The sequence below is a fragment of the Barbus barbus genome (assembly GCF_936440315.1).
Source record: "Barbus barbus genome assembly, chromosome: 15".
Classification (NCBI taxonomy): Eukaryota; Metazoa; Chordata; class Actinopteri; order Cypriniformes; family Cyprinidae; genus Barbus; species Barbus barbus.
Window position 1 is genome coordinate 21,124,010 of NC_136743.1, and position 17,384 is coordinate 21,141,393.

General features: G+C 35.8%; 1 protein-coding gene across 2 annotated transcripts in view; it reads right to left on the minus strand.

The window, feature by feature from the left end:
- LOC306881367 (guanine nucleotide exchange factor VAV3-like) overlaps positions 1–17,384 on the minus strand; it is a 47,081-nt gene that overhangs the window by 26,744 nt on the left and 2,953 nt on the right. For both annotated transcript variants that reach the window (XM_079435447.1, XM_079435446.1), the window contains exons 3-14: positions 12,508–12,566; positions 12,342–12,407; positions 11,864–11,966; positions 11,506–11,598; positions 11,294–11,362; positions 11,102–11,205; positions 7,982–8,081; positions 7,710–7,805; positions 4,087–4,155; positions 2,712–2,798; positions 2,536–2,621; positions 2,326–2,458 (exon numbers count right to left, since the gene is read on the minus strand). In XM_079435447.1, coding sequence (XP_079291573.1) covers positions 2,326–2,458; positions 2,536–2,621; positions 2,712–2,798; positions 4,087–4,155; positions 7,710–7,805; positions 7,982–8,081; positions 11,102–11,205; positions 11,294–11,362; positions 11,506–11,598; positions 11,864–11,966; positions 12,342–12,407; positions 12,508–12,566 — 1,065 coding nt within the window. The remainder of the gene's footprint in view (positions 1–2,325; positions 2,459–2,535; positions 2,622–2,711; positions 2,799–4,086; positions 4,156–7,709; positions 7,806–7,981; positions 8,082–11,101; positions 11,206–11,293; positions 11,363–11,505; positions 11,599–11,863; positions 11,967–12,341; positions 12,408–12,507; positions 12,567–17,384) is intronic.

The following is a 17,384-nucleotide window of genomic DNA, read 5'->3' on the forward strand; positions in this document are numbered from 1 at the left end:
AGCAATAGACAGCCAGAGGCAACCTTGGGGGAGTGGACACATTCATCACTAACTATTACCATTCAGTGTATATGTGAATAAAAATGACAAAAACACAAAATTATTCAAACTTAAATTAATTTGAAAAAAAAAAAAAAAACTGTTTAAGCTAATTAAAAATATGGAATAAATACAACAAAATCCTCATCTTTCAGTTAATTGAAAAAAAAAAAAAAACATTAATTTATAATTGTAATTTTTAAATTAAATCCAGACCAGATTTCTGCACTCCAGTTTTTTTTTTTAATTGTTAAAGCCCTAGTATGTTTGCAATATAAACAAGCAAACCAAATATCGTGGCATCAGTAACTTTTCTTTCCTCTAAAACTACTGTTTTGAACATTATGTAATGTGATCATATTTATAAAAGTTATTAATGATGGTTGTTGTGAAGTTTAACTATATTTTTTTAAAGATTTCCAATATGTCCATGTCTGTGGGCATGTGTTTTGGAGACAGTCTGCAGAAGTGTACAGGTCTTGTCAAAGACATGAAGGAATAAGATCCATCAGTGTAAGTGTGTGTATGTGTCCTGAGGAGGGGCAGAAAGGCACTTCAAACAGAAAAGCCAGCGGGGCTTTGCCTGGCCAAGGTCTCCTTGAGACAGATTTCACCAGACCATCTGTTCAGAAGAAACCTTCCTTTTGGTGAAAGGCATAAAAGAGAAAAAAATATCAAAAGTTTAAAGACATATCCGCATTATTTTTAAATCTGTATCACTATTGCCAAGCCCCAAAAGAACATCAGAAACCAAAGGTAGCCTGAGGTTGAGCTGTCCACCTTAACAAATTAAAAACACATCGATCTGAGTACACAGCTCTGCAACCTCTATACACACACTACACTTACTATGGCCACTTCTGATTCACATGACGTGGAAAACTCTGCACAATGAATACAGACTTTAGACTGTTTATCGTCAAAAGCAACCAAGTCTTTCCACAGCAGTTGGTTCAGCATGCAGAATTTGACTTGACATGCTGCAGCAATCCGTCACCATCCATCAACCCTCATAAAGAGCAGAAACATCTGTCTGCCACAGTCTGCCATGGGCTCTCCAGCCTGATCTTAGTGACACTCACCATTACAGTCTAAGAGACAGGCTGATTTATTTATTTTTTAAGGCCTGGCTGTTAAAATCTCAAGTTGTTGAATGAAAAGTGACTCATATGTTGACTCACAGTTCACACACACACGCACGCGCACACACACACTACAAATTATATATATATATATAAATTCATTTGTAATATATTTAACTTTGCTAATTAATGCAATTCAATTCAAAATTCATATATTATTATTTATATTCTATTTTAAATATATTTAATTTATAATATAAAATATATTCCAAATAGGTGTGAGGAAAAATATAAAAAATACTTAAAACAGATTTAAAAAACGTCTGTCGGTGTATCAATTTAAAGTAATATTTAAATTAAATGACTAGGAAGATTTATTGAAATAATAACCTGAATAGTTATGTGAAAGTTGTTTTCTTTATTTACATGCTTTTAAATAGTTCCGTATTATGTTATTCATCTCTGTAAGAAATGTATATGGAGAGAAAAGACAACAACAAAAGGGCATCGCATGAGTGCTCATCTCATGAATACTCAGGAGACAACGCTCACAAAATCTTTTTTTAGTATAAGCCTATTTAAATGAAGAAATGCATTAATACAACTCAGCTGCTATATCTGTTGGCTTTAAAATAAAATAAAAAAGATTATATTGTAACTGAAAAGCTGCATTGAGAAGCAGTAGTTCCTGAAAGTTGTTCAAACATTTGTTTCTTGTATTTTAAGCATGATTTACTTGATATAAGAACATTTTTAAAGCATGTATATCAGAAATGATGAAGACCTCAACTTTTCCTATGTTCTGCATGTGAACATTTTACTGACTTAAGCGTTTTAAAGAGCTTACAACAGCACGACTAATTTACATAAAAATGCACTTTGGTGAGTCACACTGCCCTTAAAATGGTTTGGATACTGGGATGTACTACAGCAACCTAGAAGACGTAAACATTTTAAAAGAGGAAAAACAAAAACTGCAAATACTGTTCAAAGGAGATCTAAAGGAGAGTTACTGGAGCCATCTGTGAAGAAGGCAAGTACCGGAATGATTTCTATTCTACAGAACACTTGAATTGAAACCTTTCAGAATGGAACAATATAATGAATAGCAGATTCTGGGATCATGAGAAAAATATGACTGTTTGATGTTTAGGTGTAGTTTTCTGAGTCTACAAACATTCATGTTACTGTGTTTCTCACTGACCTTTCTGCAGTTCTTATCAGTAGTGGGGTTATTGGTGATCTTGAAATGGTTGAGGTCAATCACTTCCTTCATCTCATAGTTGTCCCCGTGCCTCTTGCAGACAATTACAGCGACGTCGAACAAAAAAATATGTCTGCAACATCGACACATCATGACATGGAAGTAAAAACAAGAGTGGATTGCAGTAAAGGTTTTTGCCTTAAGACTCACCTGTCCTGTCTACGCTTGTCCACATTTGACACCAAACGGACTTCACCGTCACCCTTCGGTCTTCCATAAGAATGTAAGCGCTGGTTCTGTGAAGGGACATTCATGGACAGAAGGGATGATGACATGAGTAAACTATGCTTTTTAAAGCAAAGGTCATGTTTTTATGTACAACTTACCAAATTCTCAATGGATCTCTGATACTGATCAATCTCCCTCAGAGTCTCAACGTCTCTTTTCACCTCATTTACATACTGGGCTAAGTCCTGTTTAATGAAAGAAAAGAAAACTGACCTAGATTCATGCACATATCATATAGATACTAATTTATGGAGGGGAAAATCCAAGCAAAATAAACAGGAAAATTAATTAATTAGTCTTCGTTGTCACAAGATCCATTCTAATATGCTGATTTCCTGCTCAAGAAACCTCTCTTATTATCAATGTTGAAAATACTGTAGTTGTGCTGCTTAATACACTATATTGACAAAAGTATTGGGACACCCCCTTCTAATGAACAGGTTTGACTACTTTAGTAATTTCCATGAGACCAAATCTTAATGTTTAAGCATATAATGATATTCTAGGGAACTGTGAGCTTCTAAGTTTATACCAACAGTTGGGACAGGACCCTTTTCTATTCTAACGACAATGCCGCTGTGTATAAGGCAAGGTTCAAAAAGAAATGGTTAGTGTATTTTGGTGGAAACAGCATTTATATAACAGCATAAATGTCTTTTTTGGCATGGAGGCATTAAATGGATCAAAAGTAACACACACACACATACAAACATCTCCAAATACTGAAAGAGGCCTTTTAAAGCACCCCACTGGGATGATGTGGATCTCGGCTGATTTCCATTTTAAAAGGCAGCCTCTACTCAAACACTCACTGATGAGTCTAAATTAAACACCATTTTACAGGCAGGCAGGTAGATGAGCTCAGTCCCTGTCTGAGCAACTCTCACAGCTCCCATCCAGCTAAACCAATCAACACTGAGATGATAATTCCAACAAATTAAATCATCGCAGGCCTCTGTTCCATTACGGCGTCTCACATAGCCATTAATCTACTTTCCACCTACTCTGCCAGTGAAACTGAAATGAGCCGTTGACATCACTTCACATACAAGAAGCCCATAATCTCATCGATATTACAGAAAACATTCCCAAGTATACGCAGGGATGATCTTATACTGATGGCACATGCTAAAGAGATTGTAATGATGAGAGTTGTGTGGCTTTTAGTCTATATGTGTTAACTTTGAGGCCATGAAGTGTACTCCTGAACACTGACCAAACTACACAGTACTTCTTAAAATCTACATGTGACCTGCAACCAGCTAGCAAGTAGCCATGGTTCATGAATGCGACAAAATGAAAACCTATTGACTACTAAAAAATGGAAAATCTCTGACAAACATTCAGGTTCCGTAGGAAATAAATCAAGCAGGGAATAAAATTGCACATGTAAAGACATTTTATGTGTTCTTTGAGCATTTAGTAATCTCTAATAATATTTTTATGTAGATTCCATAAGAAATCTATACTTACTCTCATGGCATCAAGGGCTAATCGTAGGTTGCTCTTTTCTGTGTTGTCGCTAGTATATTTCACCAATTCCTATAATAAAAAATGAGAGAAAATTAGTTGAATTCACCTCTTTTACGATGAGCACGTTTTTCATTTTTTAAATACATTTTGGAGTTGTGATGATACTGTCCAGATATAAAAAGTAGAAAAAAATCCTCATTAAAACAGTGAAATTCTTGAAATGAAAGAAGTAGTTTGGCATAGTATTTTATTATTTCTTATTAGAAAACAATGAAACGATGAATTAGAAACAGACCTACGCACATGACATGTGAGGATTACTCATGCGAGGAAAATTAGATAAATCACACATTTTATTAATTCTTTCCATCATTTTGGGTAAATCATGGCCATGTTGTCCTAATAAGTTCCCTCATTTTGGTTTAGTTAAATTGCGGCCACAATATCTTGTTTTCGCGTGTAAGTGCTTAACTACTTATTAATATTTAAAATAAACTTTTAACAAATTAAATATGTTTGTACAAATGTAAAAAAAAAGTTTTAGGAAACTATTTAAAGCATATTTCTAAGAATTTGATTTGTTTTTTAAACTAGATATTTTGAATCATTTATCCTTTTCTTTATGATCACACATATATGTCTTTGAAACGGAGTTCATTCCCTGTTCTGTCAAGAAATTAAGACACAACATCATCATCAAAACCTTGAAGAGTCAAGACTGCTTCACTAAAAACTTCTGCAGTGCCAAGTTTCCAATGAGCACGCCAGGTCAGTTTTGATGGAATGCCGGACAATTTGATTTGAACCAGATTTATTCCACGATATGGAGAAGAACGTCAACAGAACCTTTTGAGATCCACGCTATTATATAACTAATTAACTTGATAAACAAATCTGGCCTTTGGATTTGTGCGCAAACAGACTCGTGAGCACACAAACATGCCGGGAGAGAAATGGTGTTGTTCCAAGTGTGAAATCTGTGCAGCTCATCAGAAACATGCATTTGTTTTCACAGTGCAATCGAATGCTGCTGGAGAGAGACAAACAGCCCAATCGCAGCGAGTAAACAAGGTGGTTAGAAAGTTCAGCACTCTTTCCAGATTTACATTCTGACCCAGACCACTGCTGTGACTTTGATGGAAGCTCAAGCGTGTGTGTTTGGGAATGTGTGTGTGAGGACATGCACCTAGACTCAGGTGTGCGTATATTCCTAAACGTATTGGAGGTATAACATGGAGCAGGAGCTTATGGAGACCCAATTACCTACCTTACAGATGAATGAGATTTCAGTGTTCGTCACCGTAGCTCTACCAGTAAATCCTGCCCCTTTCACACATTCATCTGTATTTCTGTCTCAAAACTCACTGATAGTGGTGATCTGTATGTGTTTTTGTTTTTTTAATCTACACTGTCTTTTTGCAAATTATGAAATTTGATTCATTTGTGCCGACAGTGTACAGTAGTCAATATCTACCCTAGTTGCCATAGTAATGACTTACGCATCAGCACAAAGGCAAAAAATACAAAACGAAGGGAGGACTGAAAAAAACATAACATAAATGACATAAGTGTCAGACTGTATTTACTATATTTACACAATAGTGAATATGCAGTGTCTAAAACTCTGGCGCATTTCTCATTCAAAATATTCTGAATGCCACATAAGAGCAATGTGTGATGTTACAATTGCATCAAATAAATCTCAAAAAACTACATGAAATATGATCTGAACCTTCAGAGTGAAACTATTTTTCAAAAATACAAATTTAATCAGATCAGGATTATCCTAGTTAATGACAACTAAAGATGTTAAACAACAAAACATTTTTCTTACTTTAAATAAAATAAATATGAAATGAACTGAAAAAAAAAAACTTTTAAATAAGATTAATAAAAACCATATAGACATTTAAAATAATTGAACAATTAAAAAATGTTATCATACTAAAATAATTTTGTATCTCGATACTAAAATAAAACATCAGATATGAAACAACATTTATGTGGTTCATATTGGGTTTGTAAAAATTAGATTTGATGTGAATTTGAGGCTTTATTATTTAAACAACTGCAAAAAAAAAAATCCAATATGCTACAATAGGATATTAAAAAGTATGTTTGCGTCATTCCAGAGGAAGTGGACACAATGTGCTTGAGAACAGGACTGCATGGGGCAGAGTGTCAGATACACTGCCACCTGTCCCTGCTTTTGTTTATGTGTGTGTGTGTGTGTGTGTATGTATCAGGCTGGCAGGTGTGTGGCGACACACATCTCTAACACTTGTCCACTCACTTCTGTTCTCATGCCATCTCTGTCCTGTGGTGAAGGACCTCTCGCATACAAAACTTTAGCAAGGACTAGTGTAGTAACTGTGATGATTACATTCTTTACATTTAGATATGTCGTCTCCACGTTTAACTTATAAAAGTCACTTGGCTTATTAGGAAACATTGTTTTTATTGTAAATGAACAGTCAAATCATCTAGAAAGACAAAAGAAGCCACTACTATTTCATATAAGATTGCTAACTATCGTTAATATTTTTATATGGTTAGTGATCAAGTTAATCAGTCTAATATAAACATATTAAATTAGTTTGTGTTACACAATTGAAAATTTCAACTATAAATAGAACATTTCTTTTGCTTTTATATTTATTTTCTGGCATAGAGTAGATTTGTTTGGTCATAGCACCTCTGGTGGTCATTTTAGGAAAAGTAGTTCAAAGGTTATCAGCAGATACAGCCTAAAACAATATATTTTGAAAGTCAGAAAGGTCTAAACACCATTGGGACTTACATTTCTTTACATGGAAAAATAATAATAATAATAAAAAAAGAAAAGATTAAAATATATCTTGTGTTCCACAGGGGAAGAAAAAAAATCAAGCCATACAGGTTTGGAATATCATAAAGGTGCATACATTTTGGGTGAACTTTCCCTTTAAAATATGCCCATACACCAAGATACAGACTCACTTTCTGTTCTAAATCTAGTTGGATGGAAATTGATCTTGCTAAACCCCAAGGAAAGAGAGGAAAAAATATTTTATTCTAGACCATTTTGTTCAATACGGTATGCTGCTGTTGCTGCTAGAGGGTTTGAGAGACTGGCTTCAAAGTTGATCTGATGACTTCAGAATCGACTCTATCCTGCCAGATTTCATAATTTCACTATTTAACAGCATTTATACCTTATAAAGTAAGTCAATCATCATCTGTCAGTTTGCAAAACATTGTAAAAATGCATTTCTACATTCAAGCAACATCTACATTTCTACATTTATTTGGATAGCCTTGTAATGCTCAGAAAGTATGGATGTAAAACGGGTTGTGATTGATTTGAACAAGCTGTAATTCATCTGAAAACAGGAGAATAAAACTTTCCTACAGCAGTGAGAAATTCTGTAAGCTCATGTAGCATCGTGGTTAGAAAATAAGAGAAAACTAGCCAGACAGCTCCTCCGTGTGGTAAATACCAGTAGGACAGTTAAACAGGGCCATTCTGACAGTACTGTATACAGAAAAGCTCATCAAAAAATGTGATATGCATTGCTTTAGTGTTAATTCAAAGTGTTAAAAGAGGACAATATGTAATGCTAATAGCGTATATGTTACTGTACCTGAAGCAGTAGTGGGTATTTTAGCACTCGCTGCATGGGAACCACAAGCAAGTCTCTCAAAGTGAATTTCCCATTGTTGGCTCTCTTCGAACATTCCTGCAACACAAAATAAATTATCTGGAAAACAGAAGGCTCTACAAAACCTTAAATTATTGTTTAGTGATTTGGTTATGGGAAAGCACATTCTAAACAAAATTTTCTTTTCTGGGTCATGACTAAAAATGAGAATGAAATATTGTAATTATGACAGAAAAAGAAATTGTGTTTTGAACCTCTAGTTTCAGTCGAACACCCTCTTTTTCCTTACAGATGAAGTCTAACAGAGAAATGGCCGATTCTACATGACTGCAGTATTTTCCATAAAGCAGAAGCCTAAAGCAGACAGGGTAAATGTTAGCAAAAAAACACACACATCAGCAGTGCTTAGTAATATAATTCTAGAAATATTAAATATTAACTAGGCCTGCAGAAATTCAATGAAAGCTCTGCAGATTTCCACAAAATCTGATTCTCTGTCACCCCTTACATGTTTAATTAATTTTTCCTCAACATAATTGGGGTTTTTTTTAACATTGAACATTTCACATAAAAATTTATAAATAAATAAGAAAAATAGATGTAACGAGAATAAATAAAAGAAATAAGATATATAAATGTAATTGGATGCAAATGTGTGTGTGTGTGTGTTTGTGACATATGAGGACACAAATTTGTATAATGACATGGGTATGACATAGGTATTACAAGGAGAAGGTGATTTATGAGGACATTCCCCCATGTCCCCATATTTCAATAGGCTTATAAATCATACAGAATTTGTTTTTTTGAGAAAGTAAAAATGCACAAAGTTTCCTGTGTAGGGCGATAGAAAATACGGTTTGTACAGTATAAAAACAATAGAAGTCTATGGAAAATCCCCACAGTTCACAAAAACAAACTTGTGAGTGTGTGTCTGTGTGTGTGTTTTGTTTTTATATATACCGGTGGGGACCTGAATACACACAGACTCATGGGGACTTGTGTCACGGTGGGGAATTGAGGTCCCCACGGGTAAACAAGCTTATAAATCACACAGAATTAAGTTTTTTGAAAATCTAAAAATGCAAACAGTCTCCTGTGAGGGCTAAGTTTAGGTGAATATACAGTCTGTACAGTAGAAAAACCATTACGCCTATGAGAGTCCCCACAAGGATAGTGAAACAAGTGTGCGTGTGTGTGTGTGTGTGTGTGTGTGTGTGTGTGTGTGTGTGCAGTGCTGTGAAAAAGTTTTTGCCCCGCCCGCCCCGTTTTTTTTTTTTTCTTTTGCATATTTTTCACATTTGAATGATTCAGATCATCAAACAAATTTTAATATTACACAAAGATAACCTGAGTAAATACAAAAAGCAGTTTTGAAATAATTATTTAATTTATTAAGGGAACAAAGCTGTCCAAACCTGCCTGGCACTACGTGAAAAAGTAATTGTCCCCTAAATTTAATAACTGGTTGTGCCACCCTTTGCAGCAACAACTGCAATCAAGCGTTTGCAATAACTGGCAATGAGTCTCTCACATCGCTGTGGAGGAATTTTGGCCCACTCTTCTTTGTAGAATTGTTTTAATTAAGCCATACTGGAGGGTTTTCGAGCATGAATGGACTGCGTAACCCAAGTGCGCTTGAGCTTGAGGTCACAAACTGATGGCCAGACATTCTCCTTCAGGATTTTCTGATAGTGTGCAGAATTCATGGTCATCAATTATGGCAAGTCGCCCAGGTCCTGCAGCTGTAAAGCAGCCCCAGACCATCACACTACCACCACCATATTTGACTGTTGGTATGATGTTCTTTTAATGAAATCCTGTGTTGGTTTTACCCCAGATGTAACGGGACACACACCTTCCAAAAAATTTAACTTTTGTCACATCAGTCCACAGAATATTTGCCCAAAAGTCTTGGGGATAATCAAGATATTTTTTGGCAAATGTGAGACGAGCCTTTGTGTTCTTTTTGGTCAGCAGTGGCTTTTGCCCTGGAACTCTCCCATGCATGCCGTTTTTGCCCAGTCTCTTTCCTATTGTTGAATCATGAACACTGACCTTAATTGAGGCAAGTGAGGCCTGCAGTTCTTTAGATGTTGTTCTGGGTTCTTTTATGACCTCCTGGATGAGTCGTCGTTTTGCTCTTGGGGTAATTTTGGTAGGCCGGCCACTCCTGGTGTCACGAATCCTGACCATGCACTTCCATTCACTAGCCACCAGAGGTCACTCGTTCACCACACGGACTCATACACAGCTGTTCACAATGATCACACCCACACCTGAGAACCATCTCGCAATCACCATCACCCAAACACACACTATATAAGCCATGGACTTCCTCAGCATCGAGGCAGAGTATTGTTAGCGTTTATCACTCATTCAGCGATAGCAACTTTACAGAGCCATTCTTATAGTCTTGTCTTGCCTTGTTTATCTTGCCGTGTCTGACCCTGCCCGTGTTTCCTGGATTTACCCCTTTGCCTTGCCGTTTGGACTGTGTTCGCTCCCCGTTTGGATTATTGCTTTCGTTTCTGGATTATCTCTCTGCCTTGCCCCTTTGGATACTGTTCGCCGTTCGTCGACCCACGCTTGCTCCATGGATTGCTCTGTCTTGCCTCTGCCATACCTGTTTGCTGTCTCCTGACCCTGCCTGTATGACCATGTTGTATAATAAAGCTTTGCATATGGATCCGCATGTCTCACGTCTCTCCAGCCCCGTAACACCTGGGAAGGTTCACCACTGCTCCAAGTTTTCTCCATTAGTGGATAATGGCTCTGGCCATGGTTCGCTGGAGTCCCAAAGCCTTAGAAATGGCTTTATAACCCTTTCCAGACTGATACATCAACTATTTTGTTTGTCATCTGTTCTTGAGTTTCTTAAGACTGCGGCATGATATGCTGCTCTTTAAGCATGCTTTACTTTGTCAGACAGGTTCTATTTAAGTGATTTCTTGATTCAACAGGTCTGGCAGTAAACAGGCCTGGGTCTGGCTTGTGAAATTTAACTCAGCTTTCTAAAATAATGTGGTTAATCAGTTCTTTCATGATTTAACAGGAGGCGGATTAATTAAAAATAAATTTTTCACGTAGGGCCAGGCAGGTTTGGACAGCTTTTTTCCCTTAATAAATGAAATCATCATTTAAAGACTGCATCTTGCATTTTCTTGCATTATCTTTATGTAATATTAAAATTTGTTTGATGATCTGAATCTTTTAAGTGTGAAAAAAAAAAACTTTTTCACAGTACTGTATATATATCTGTGGATGCGTTTATATGTGTGTGTATGTATAGTATGATATTGCTTCTCAATTAAAATAACACACACACACACATACATACATACATACATACATAAACATATATATAGTAGTACCTGTCTTTGTAAATAATGAAGATTTGCTGGAGGTTTTCTGCATTTTTATTTTGAACAGAGTCTTGAATCTCAGCCAATAGGCTTTTGTGAACTTTAACCAGGTCCTGTGAAGCACAAATATAAACATAATTTAAATTTGTTGGAAATGTCAGACAGAAAAAATGCAGAAACATTGTGGTCAGCTTTACTTACTGGTATATTGTTGAAAATCTTATCAATTTCTGTTGCTGAGATGAATTTTATCAGTGGAATCATAAAGTACTGTTAAGACAGAAAAAATGGTTTTAGCTCCATGTAGGAAAGTTATATCCTACATTGTGTGGCAACAGTGGAGCAGCTGTCCATCACTACAGATGTGAAGCACGGTATGATAAAACTCTCCATCCTGAGAATGTGAATCTCACCTTCTCAATGGTCTCCAGGGTCTCAGTGTATTTGGCTTCTGTCTGTTTGATCTCTAGAAGACAGCAGCTTCTGATATCCACCTCGGCCTGTTTCTGTCAACACAACTCACTTATTCAGACTACAGCCAGCCATCCAAATAAACAGCTTGAAACAACCTAATAAAGTCTTAAAGGGTCACAATGCAACCATCCAGTTTAGTTTTTTTTCTGGTGCTTTTCGTGTTTACAGTGAATTTACGAAAAAGCGACCATATTTCTGGTAGGAGTAGGAGTTGGTGTTTTACAAAGGAAATCAACACTTAGCATTAAGAGTGTGTGTGTGTGTGTGTGTGTGTGTGGTATTGAGTCATTTAAGCACCGCTTGAGACGCAGCAGCCTCTGTCCTCATCAGATCCTCATACACCTCTCCTCCCTCCACATCTCCATACACAGGGTCATAAATATATTCCTCCAGCTCCTCACTGTTCACACAAACACATTCAGATTAGGACTTCAAAATTGCTATAAAAATATGAACACATATCAGACTTTGCGGCTACTGGTTTTTAAATGTAATAGATCAGTGTATGAGTCCATTTCATACCGAAAATTCCTGTGCAACTTCCTGTTTTCACACTTACTATTAATCAGCCATTCACATTCCTCCCACACATCACCTAAGTAGGTAATGGATCTCATATAAAACCGAAAATATGAATTGTTCTCCGGTAACAAAACATGAACATATACGTGGGTGACTAAAGCCACAGGTGCTAATGAGTTTCAGTCAAAAACTAATATCTCACTGCTTCCGATCAAACCAACTGCGCAATTAGGGCAGAGACCTTCATACTTACTCAATCAGATCTGCCAAATGGATATATATGTCTTCATTTTCAGTGCTTTCCTCTGTGGGAAATGACCTGTGAAATCGGTACAGAATACTTTGTTTTAACTCAGAGATTAAGATGATTTTTAATGTGTACAACTGATTATTTTCTTGCATTGTAGATGCAGACTCACCTGATTCCTTTCTGTTGTGCAAAAGGCGTATGAGAGAGTTTTGATAGGGTGTCAATGACCTGGAAAGACAAAAGCAAGTTGTTCATTTGCAAATTAGAAATGTGTGTCGGCCGGTTTGAGTTTTTCGTCTATCTACAGTATAGACCTTTAGCTTATCTGTTGTCATTGGGTTTATAATACAGATATGTATTATATACTTACTGTATGAAAAGAAACTGTTCAGAACATCCTCTCCAAGTAAAAAAAAAAGGCCAATTAGTGAAAAAAGCCAGCCAAGCAGCCTGTTTTAAAAGATGTCAGATGGCAACATTTGGACATACTGTAAGAACATTTATTTTTATTTTTAATAAGATCGTTGTTCTGTCCAGCCTTCACAGTGTTTGTCCCATTTTAAATAGTTTTGTGATGCAGTTGGTGGAATTTCTGTTGATTTAATACATAACAAAAAAACCTGCAGCTCTAGGAAAATGCAGTAAAACGAGAACACTGAGTTTCAAGTGAAGTGAAGTGACATACTGCCAAGTATGGTGACCCATACTCGGAATTCGTAGGCCACGACCCCCCCCCCCCCCCCCATCCCCTTCCTTCAAATCAAGTTATGTGACACACACAAAAATTATTTTTTTTTTATTCCCAAACAAATACACAAATATGGCCCTACAAATATATTGGTAGAAAAGATATTCATGGAAATACATCTTGAAATACATTTGAAAAAATATATTTTTTGCTGTATGGGACATGGTCTTCCGGAATAAAGTATATAAAAATAGAATTAATGATATAATAAGTAAATAGAATTAACTGAATGTTTACTGCCATCTTGTCAATGATTAGAATTAAATTGACTGTCCTTTGTTAACACCCTCTTCACATATGAAATCAGCAAACAGCACAATTGCTGCATTTTACCTGAGATATAGCAAACGGTTGAACTATTAAATAGACCTATAAAACTAGTTTTAAGTAACTAGTAGGATGAATGCTATCTACTATTTATTTACTATTTCAGCTGAAAAGAAGATGCGATTCCTCTTATAGCCTACCTATAAAAAGCGATGCTATTAGAGAGAGACATCGCACTCTCTGAAGAGGAAGTGGTCTTGCAATGCCAAGCTTGTGCAATGTGGGCTTGCTTTCGCACATGTACACTCATGCACACACATAGACGTATACAGATTGACATATGGTAACACACATGCATGCAGCACAAACACACTTACAACAGACAGATCTCGATGATAGCACACCATTTGGGTCTTTGAATCACGCTTCAGAACACCTGCTGAAAACCAACTCTGCTTCCTTTAGAAAGTTGTTTTTGTTCACGCCATTGAGGAGAGGTGTTGTCATCTACTTTCATTCTCACTTCATCCATCCTAAACTGCATGAATGTTTTAGCATTTTAACTCTTCCACAGGCAGCATTCTGTGGCGATGGGAACAGCAGCAATCTGTACATCTATACATTTCCCTAGTATCTGTTCCACAAAGTATACAAATGAATAAAGTCAGATTGGTTTCCTTATTAGCAATATATCCTGCATTTAGGAATAACATTTTTGAAGTTCTGTACAAATACATTAAAATAGGTCACCTATACAGTATAAAGCTAAGATGCCAGCTGCAGGTCGAAGCTTTTGCAGCTTTACAGTCAGATCGCAGCAGAATTTCAATTCCACCATAAAACAGCGCAACATTTTTGTTTAGTTTAATTTTCTCTCAGTATAAACAACCAATCACGAACTTAAAGGAATTTGTGTTTAAATTAGCTTCGAAGCAATAAAAACTGTGTCTACTAATGAATTTCTTTCAGTTTATTGCCTTTATGCATTTGAAAGACAAGACTTTCATTGCATTCAAGGTGTACATTTCATCAGCCCATGGATTCCCTGAGAATCAAGTTCTTGACCTTGACATTTCTGTGCTCTGTTGTTAAAGCAACGTTTCTTTCTTTACAAAAACTAACTTTTATTTGAATGATTTTAATGAATACTGTTAAAAACCATCCCACGAGGCACCATGCCAAGAGTTATGATGGTTTTAATTGAACATTTTAGTCATAAAGAACCACAAAATCTTATCATCCCTTCTGTCTTGTCACCTTGCAAAGTTTCCTGTGCTTCTTTGGTTTAACATGTTCATTAGAGGGAAGTTGAAAACAAAGCACTGTTTAATCTGAATGAAGTCTTGACTCTTAGCCTGGTTGGGATTTGGGAAATTTAGAAATCAGGGACATGACCGTGATTATAAATGTCAGCTAAATAATGCGGTCAAAAAAAGTACAAAAACAATCCATTCAATGCACTATATGCATATTGATTAGACAAACAAAAACACAACAAACAAACAAAAATATCTGTCCTCAGCGTTTCATTCTAAATTAATTTATTCAAATCATATGTGATGCAAATAAAGCAGGTTCATGATAAATCATGTCAGTAAATCACTATTGCTTCGTGAAGACAAAACTCCCACCACCTATTGATTGGATATAGTTGTGTCAATATGCTACCCCAGTAACCTAATAATAAGAGAATGCCTGGAAGGCATGTAGTAAATCCGTATCTCTATTGTTATATGAGGTGCACAACTACATGTGCATAAAACTGCATGTGCCGTGGAGTCTCTGAGGAAACAGCACAGGAAGATGAAAGGTGAGAAAAGGTTAAAATACAACCTCCAAACAGATGTGTGGTCTTCAACCACGAGCAGAATTCAGCAACATTAACACCTGCATAACTCCTTGAGAAACTATTTTAAGAAAACAATAAGTACCTACAACACTCTTGCACATGGTGTAGCGCAGAGACTCGTGCGACTTATCGATTAAAAAAAACAAAAAAACAATGACAACAAATATAATGAGAAAATAACACTAATATTCAATACAGAGCTACAGTTATAAGAAATTTGTATTTTATTCCATTTAAGTAATATACTTCATTAAACTAATATTAGTCTGTGAGCGGTTGATGGGCATGCATTTTTTCTTTTACAAAGGCTTTAAATAGCAAATCATCCAAGCAGAGTCTGAACTACCAGTTTTATAAAGATTCTTTTACTCAATGTAAAATAAGCACATATCTCCAAATCTGTGCCAAATCTGAGCTGTGTTTCATATCATTGATTCATAATTTCATTTAAAGCAGATTTAATGGATGTGGATGTAGCATGCATGCATACAAGGCAAACTCATGTTAGAAGATTGCTGCCGGGCAAAGATTATAAGTAGGATTAACTTAACCCTGGAGAACGCACAGAGGCCTATAAATGGGGCAAAGCACAATAACTGCAGTGTAAAATTGTGTGGCGCGATTTAACACTTTTTACAATGGTGTCACTGCGTCGCTGTGTTGGTCACTGTTAGGTGCACATATAGTTAGCTAGTAGTAGTAAAACTTAAGTTATTAGTTAACTAGTTATTAGTTTGTTGAAAAGATATTAGTTAAAAAAGTATTTAATATTTGTTATCTGTATGTATAGGCAAGACTGATTTTTTTTTTATGTTTTTGAAAACTTATCCAAGGCTGAATGTATCTGAACAAAAACACAGTAAAAACATTAAAACTGTGAAATATTATTACCATTTAAAAAAAAAAAAACATTTCATTATATTTTAAAGTGTAATTTATTCCTGTGATGGAAAAGCTGGATTTTCAGCAGCCATTACTCCAGTCTTCCTTCAGAAATCATTTGAATATGTTGATTTGTAGCTTAATAATCTTAATATCTTAACCTTATTATTAATAACTACATTTTAATATTCTATATAATACATTATATATTATAATTTGAATGATATATTGATATTAGACATGCTGAATTTTTGTAACTCACGTTTCCAGAGTAGCTTTTATGTGATTACTTTGTAACTGTTTTTATTTTAAATTATATTCTAAATATTGTTTTGATGCATGTTATCGCTTTTTTGCATTTCAGTATATTTGAACTTTTTAAAAGCTTTTTGAGATGCAATTTTTAGAGGCGCTAAAAAGTATTTATGATAATAATGACAACAACATCTAAAACATTTTAATACGATCAATTTATTCCTTGCTGCATAAAAATATTAATGTTTTCTTTTTTTTTAAATCATACTGACCCAAAACTTTTGAAAAGTAGTGTCAATATATAGAAATAAAACCAAAAAATCTGGCATCTGTGATGGAGGACTACTGAGGTCCTCTATATTATTCGAAATTCATTTTTATTATTTAAAATTTCATGCTACTCAAAGATGCTGTTAAATTAGTAGTGTTGCTAACTTTGTACTTTTAGTTAGTTACCCCGACATACATAATTTTATTCAACTTAAACATCTAAAACTACTAAACTTTTTTACTTTATATCACACATGAGTGCATAAACTGAACAAATGACACTCCTCAGATCCATTAACAACATATACACATGCCCTCAGCCATAAGCCTTCAGAAACTGCGCAGTGAGAGTGTTTGAACGGCTTTTCTGTTCCCTACATTAGTCAGCTCTTTCAGGAGTTCAGCCCTACAAGGCTGTTCTGATGATTCTGCATGGCTGCAGATGTGTCCTATGAGTACAGGCAAACAATGGCTGAACCCCTCTGTGAAAACAGTGCAGTCCCTCACAGCTTCGCTTTATGTTTAACCCCACATGAGGCCAGACCTTCAGCCACTGCACTTGCTAGGAAGAGAAATGCCAGGAGGACACTACTGGAGTTGGTTATTCCTGTGGCACAGGGAATTATTGTATTACACTACCAGACAAAGACAGTCCAAACACTGTGCATGGGAAGGTTTGGGATATAAATAAGCTATTGATTACAGGTGACCTTCAGAGGCCAAGCCACAACCACATCAGGCAGGCATTTACAAGTGTCTGCGAGTGCAAGAAGAG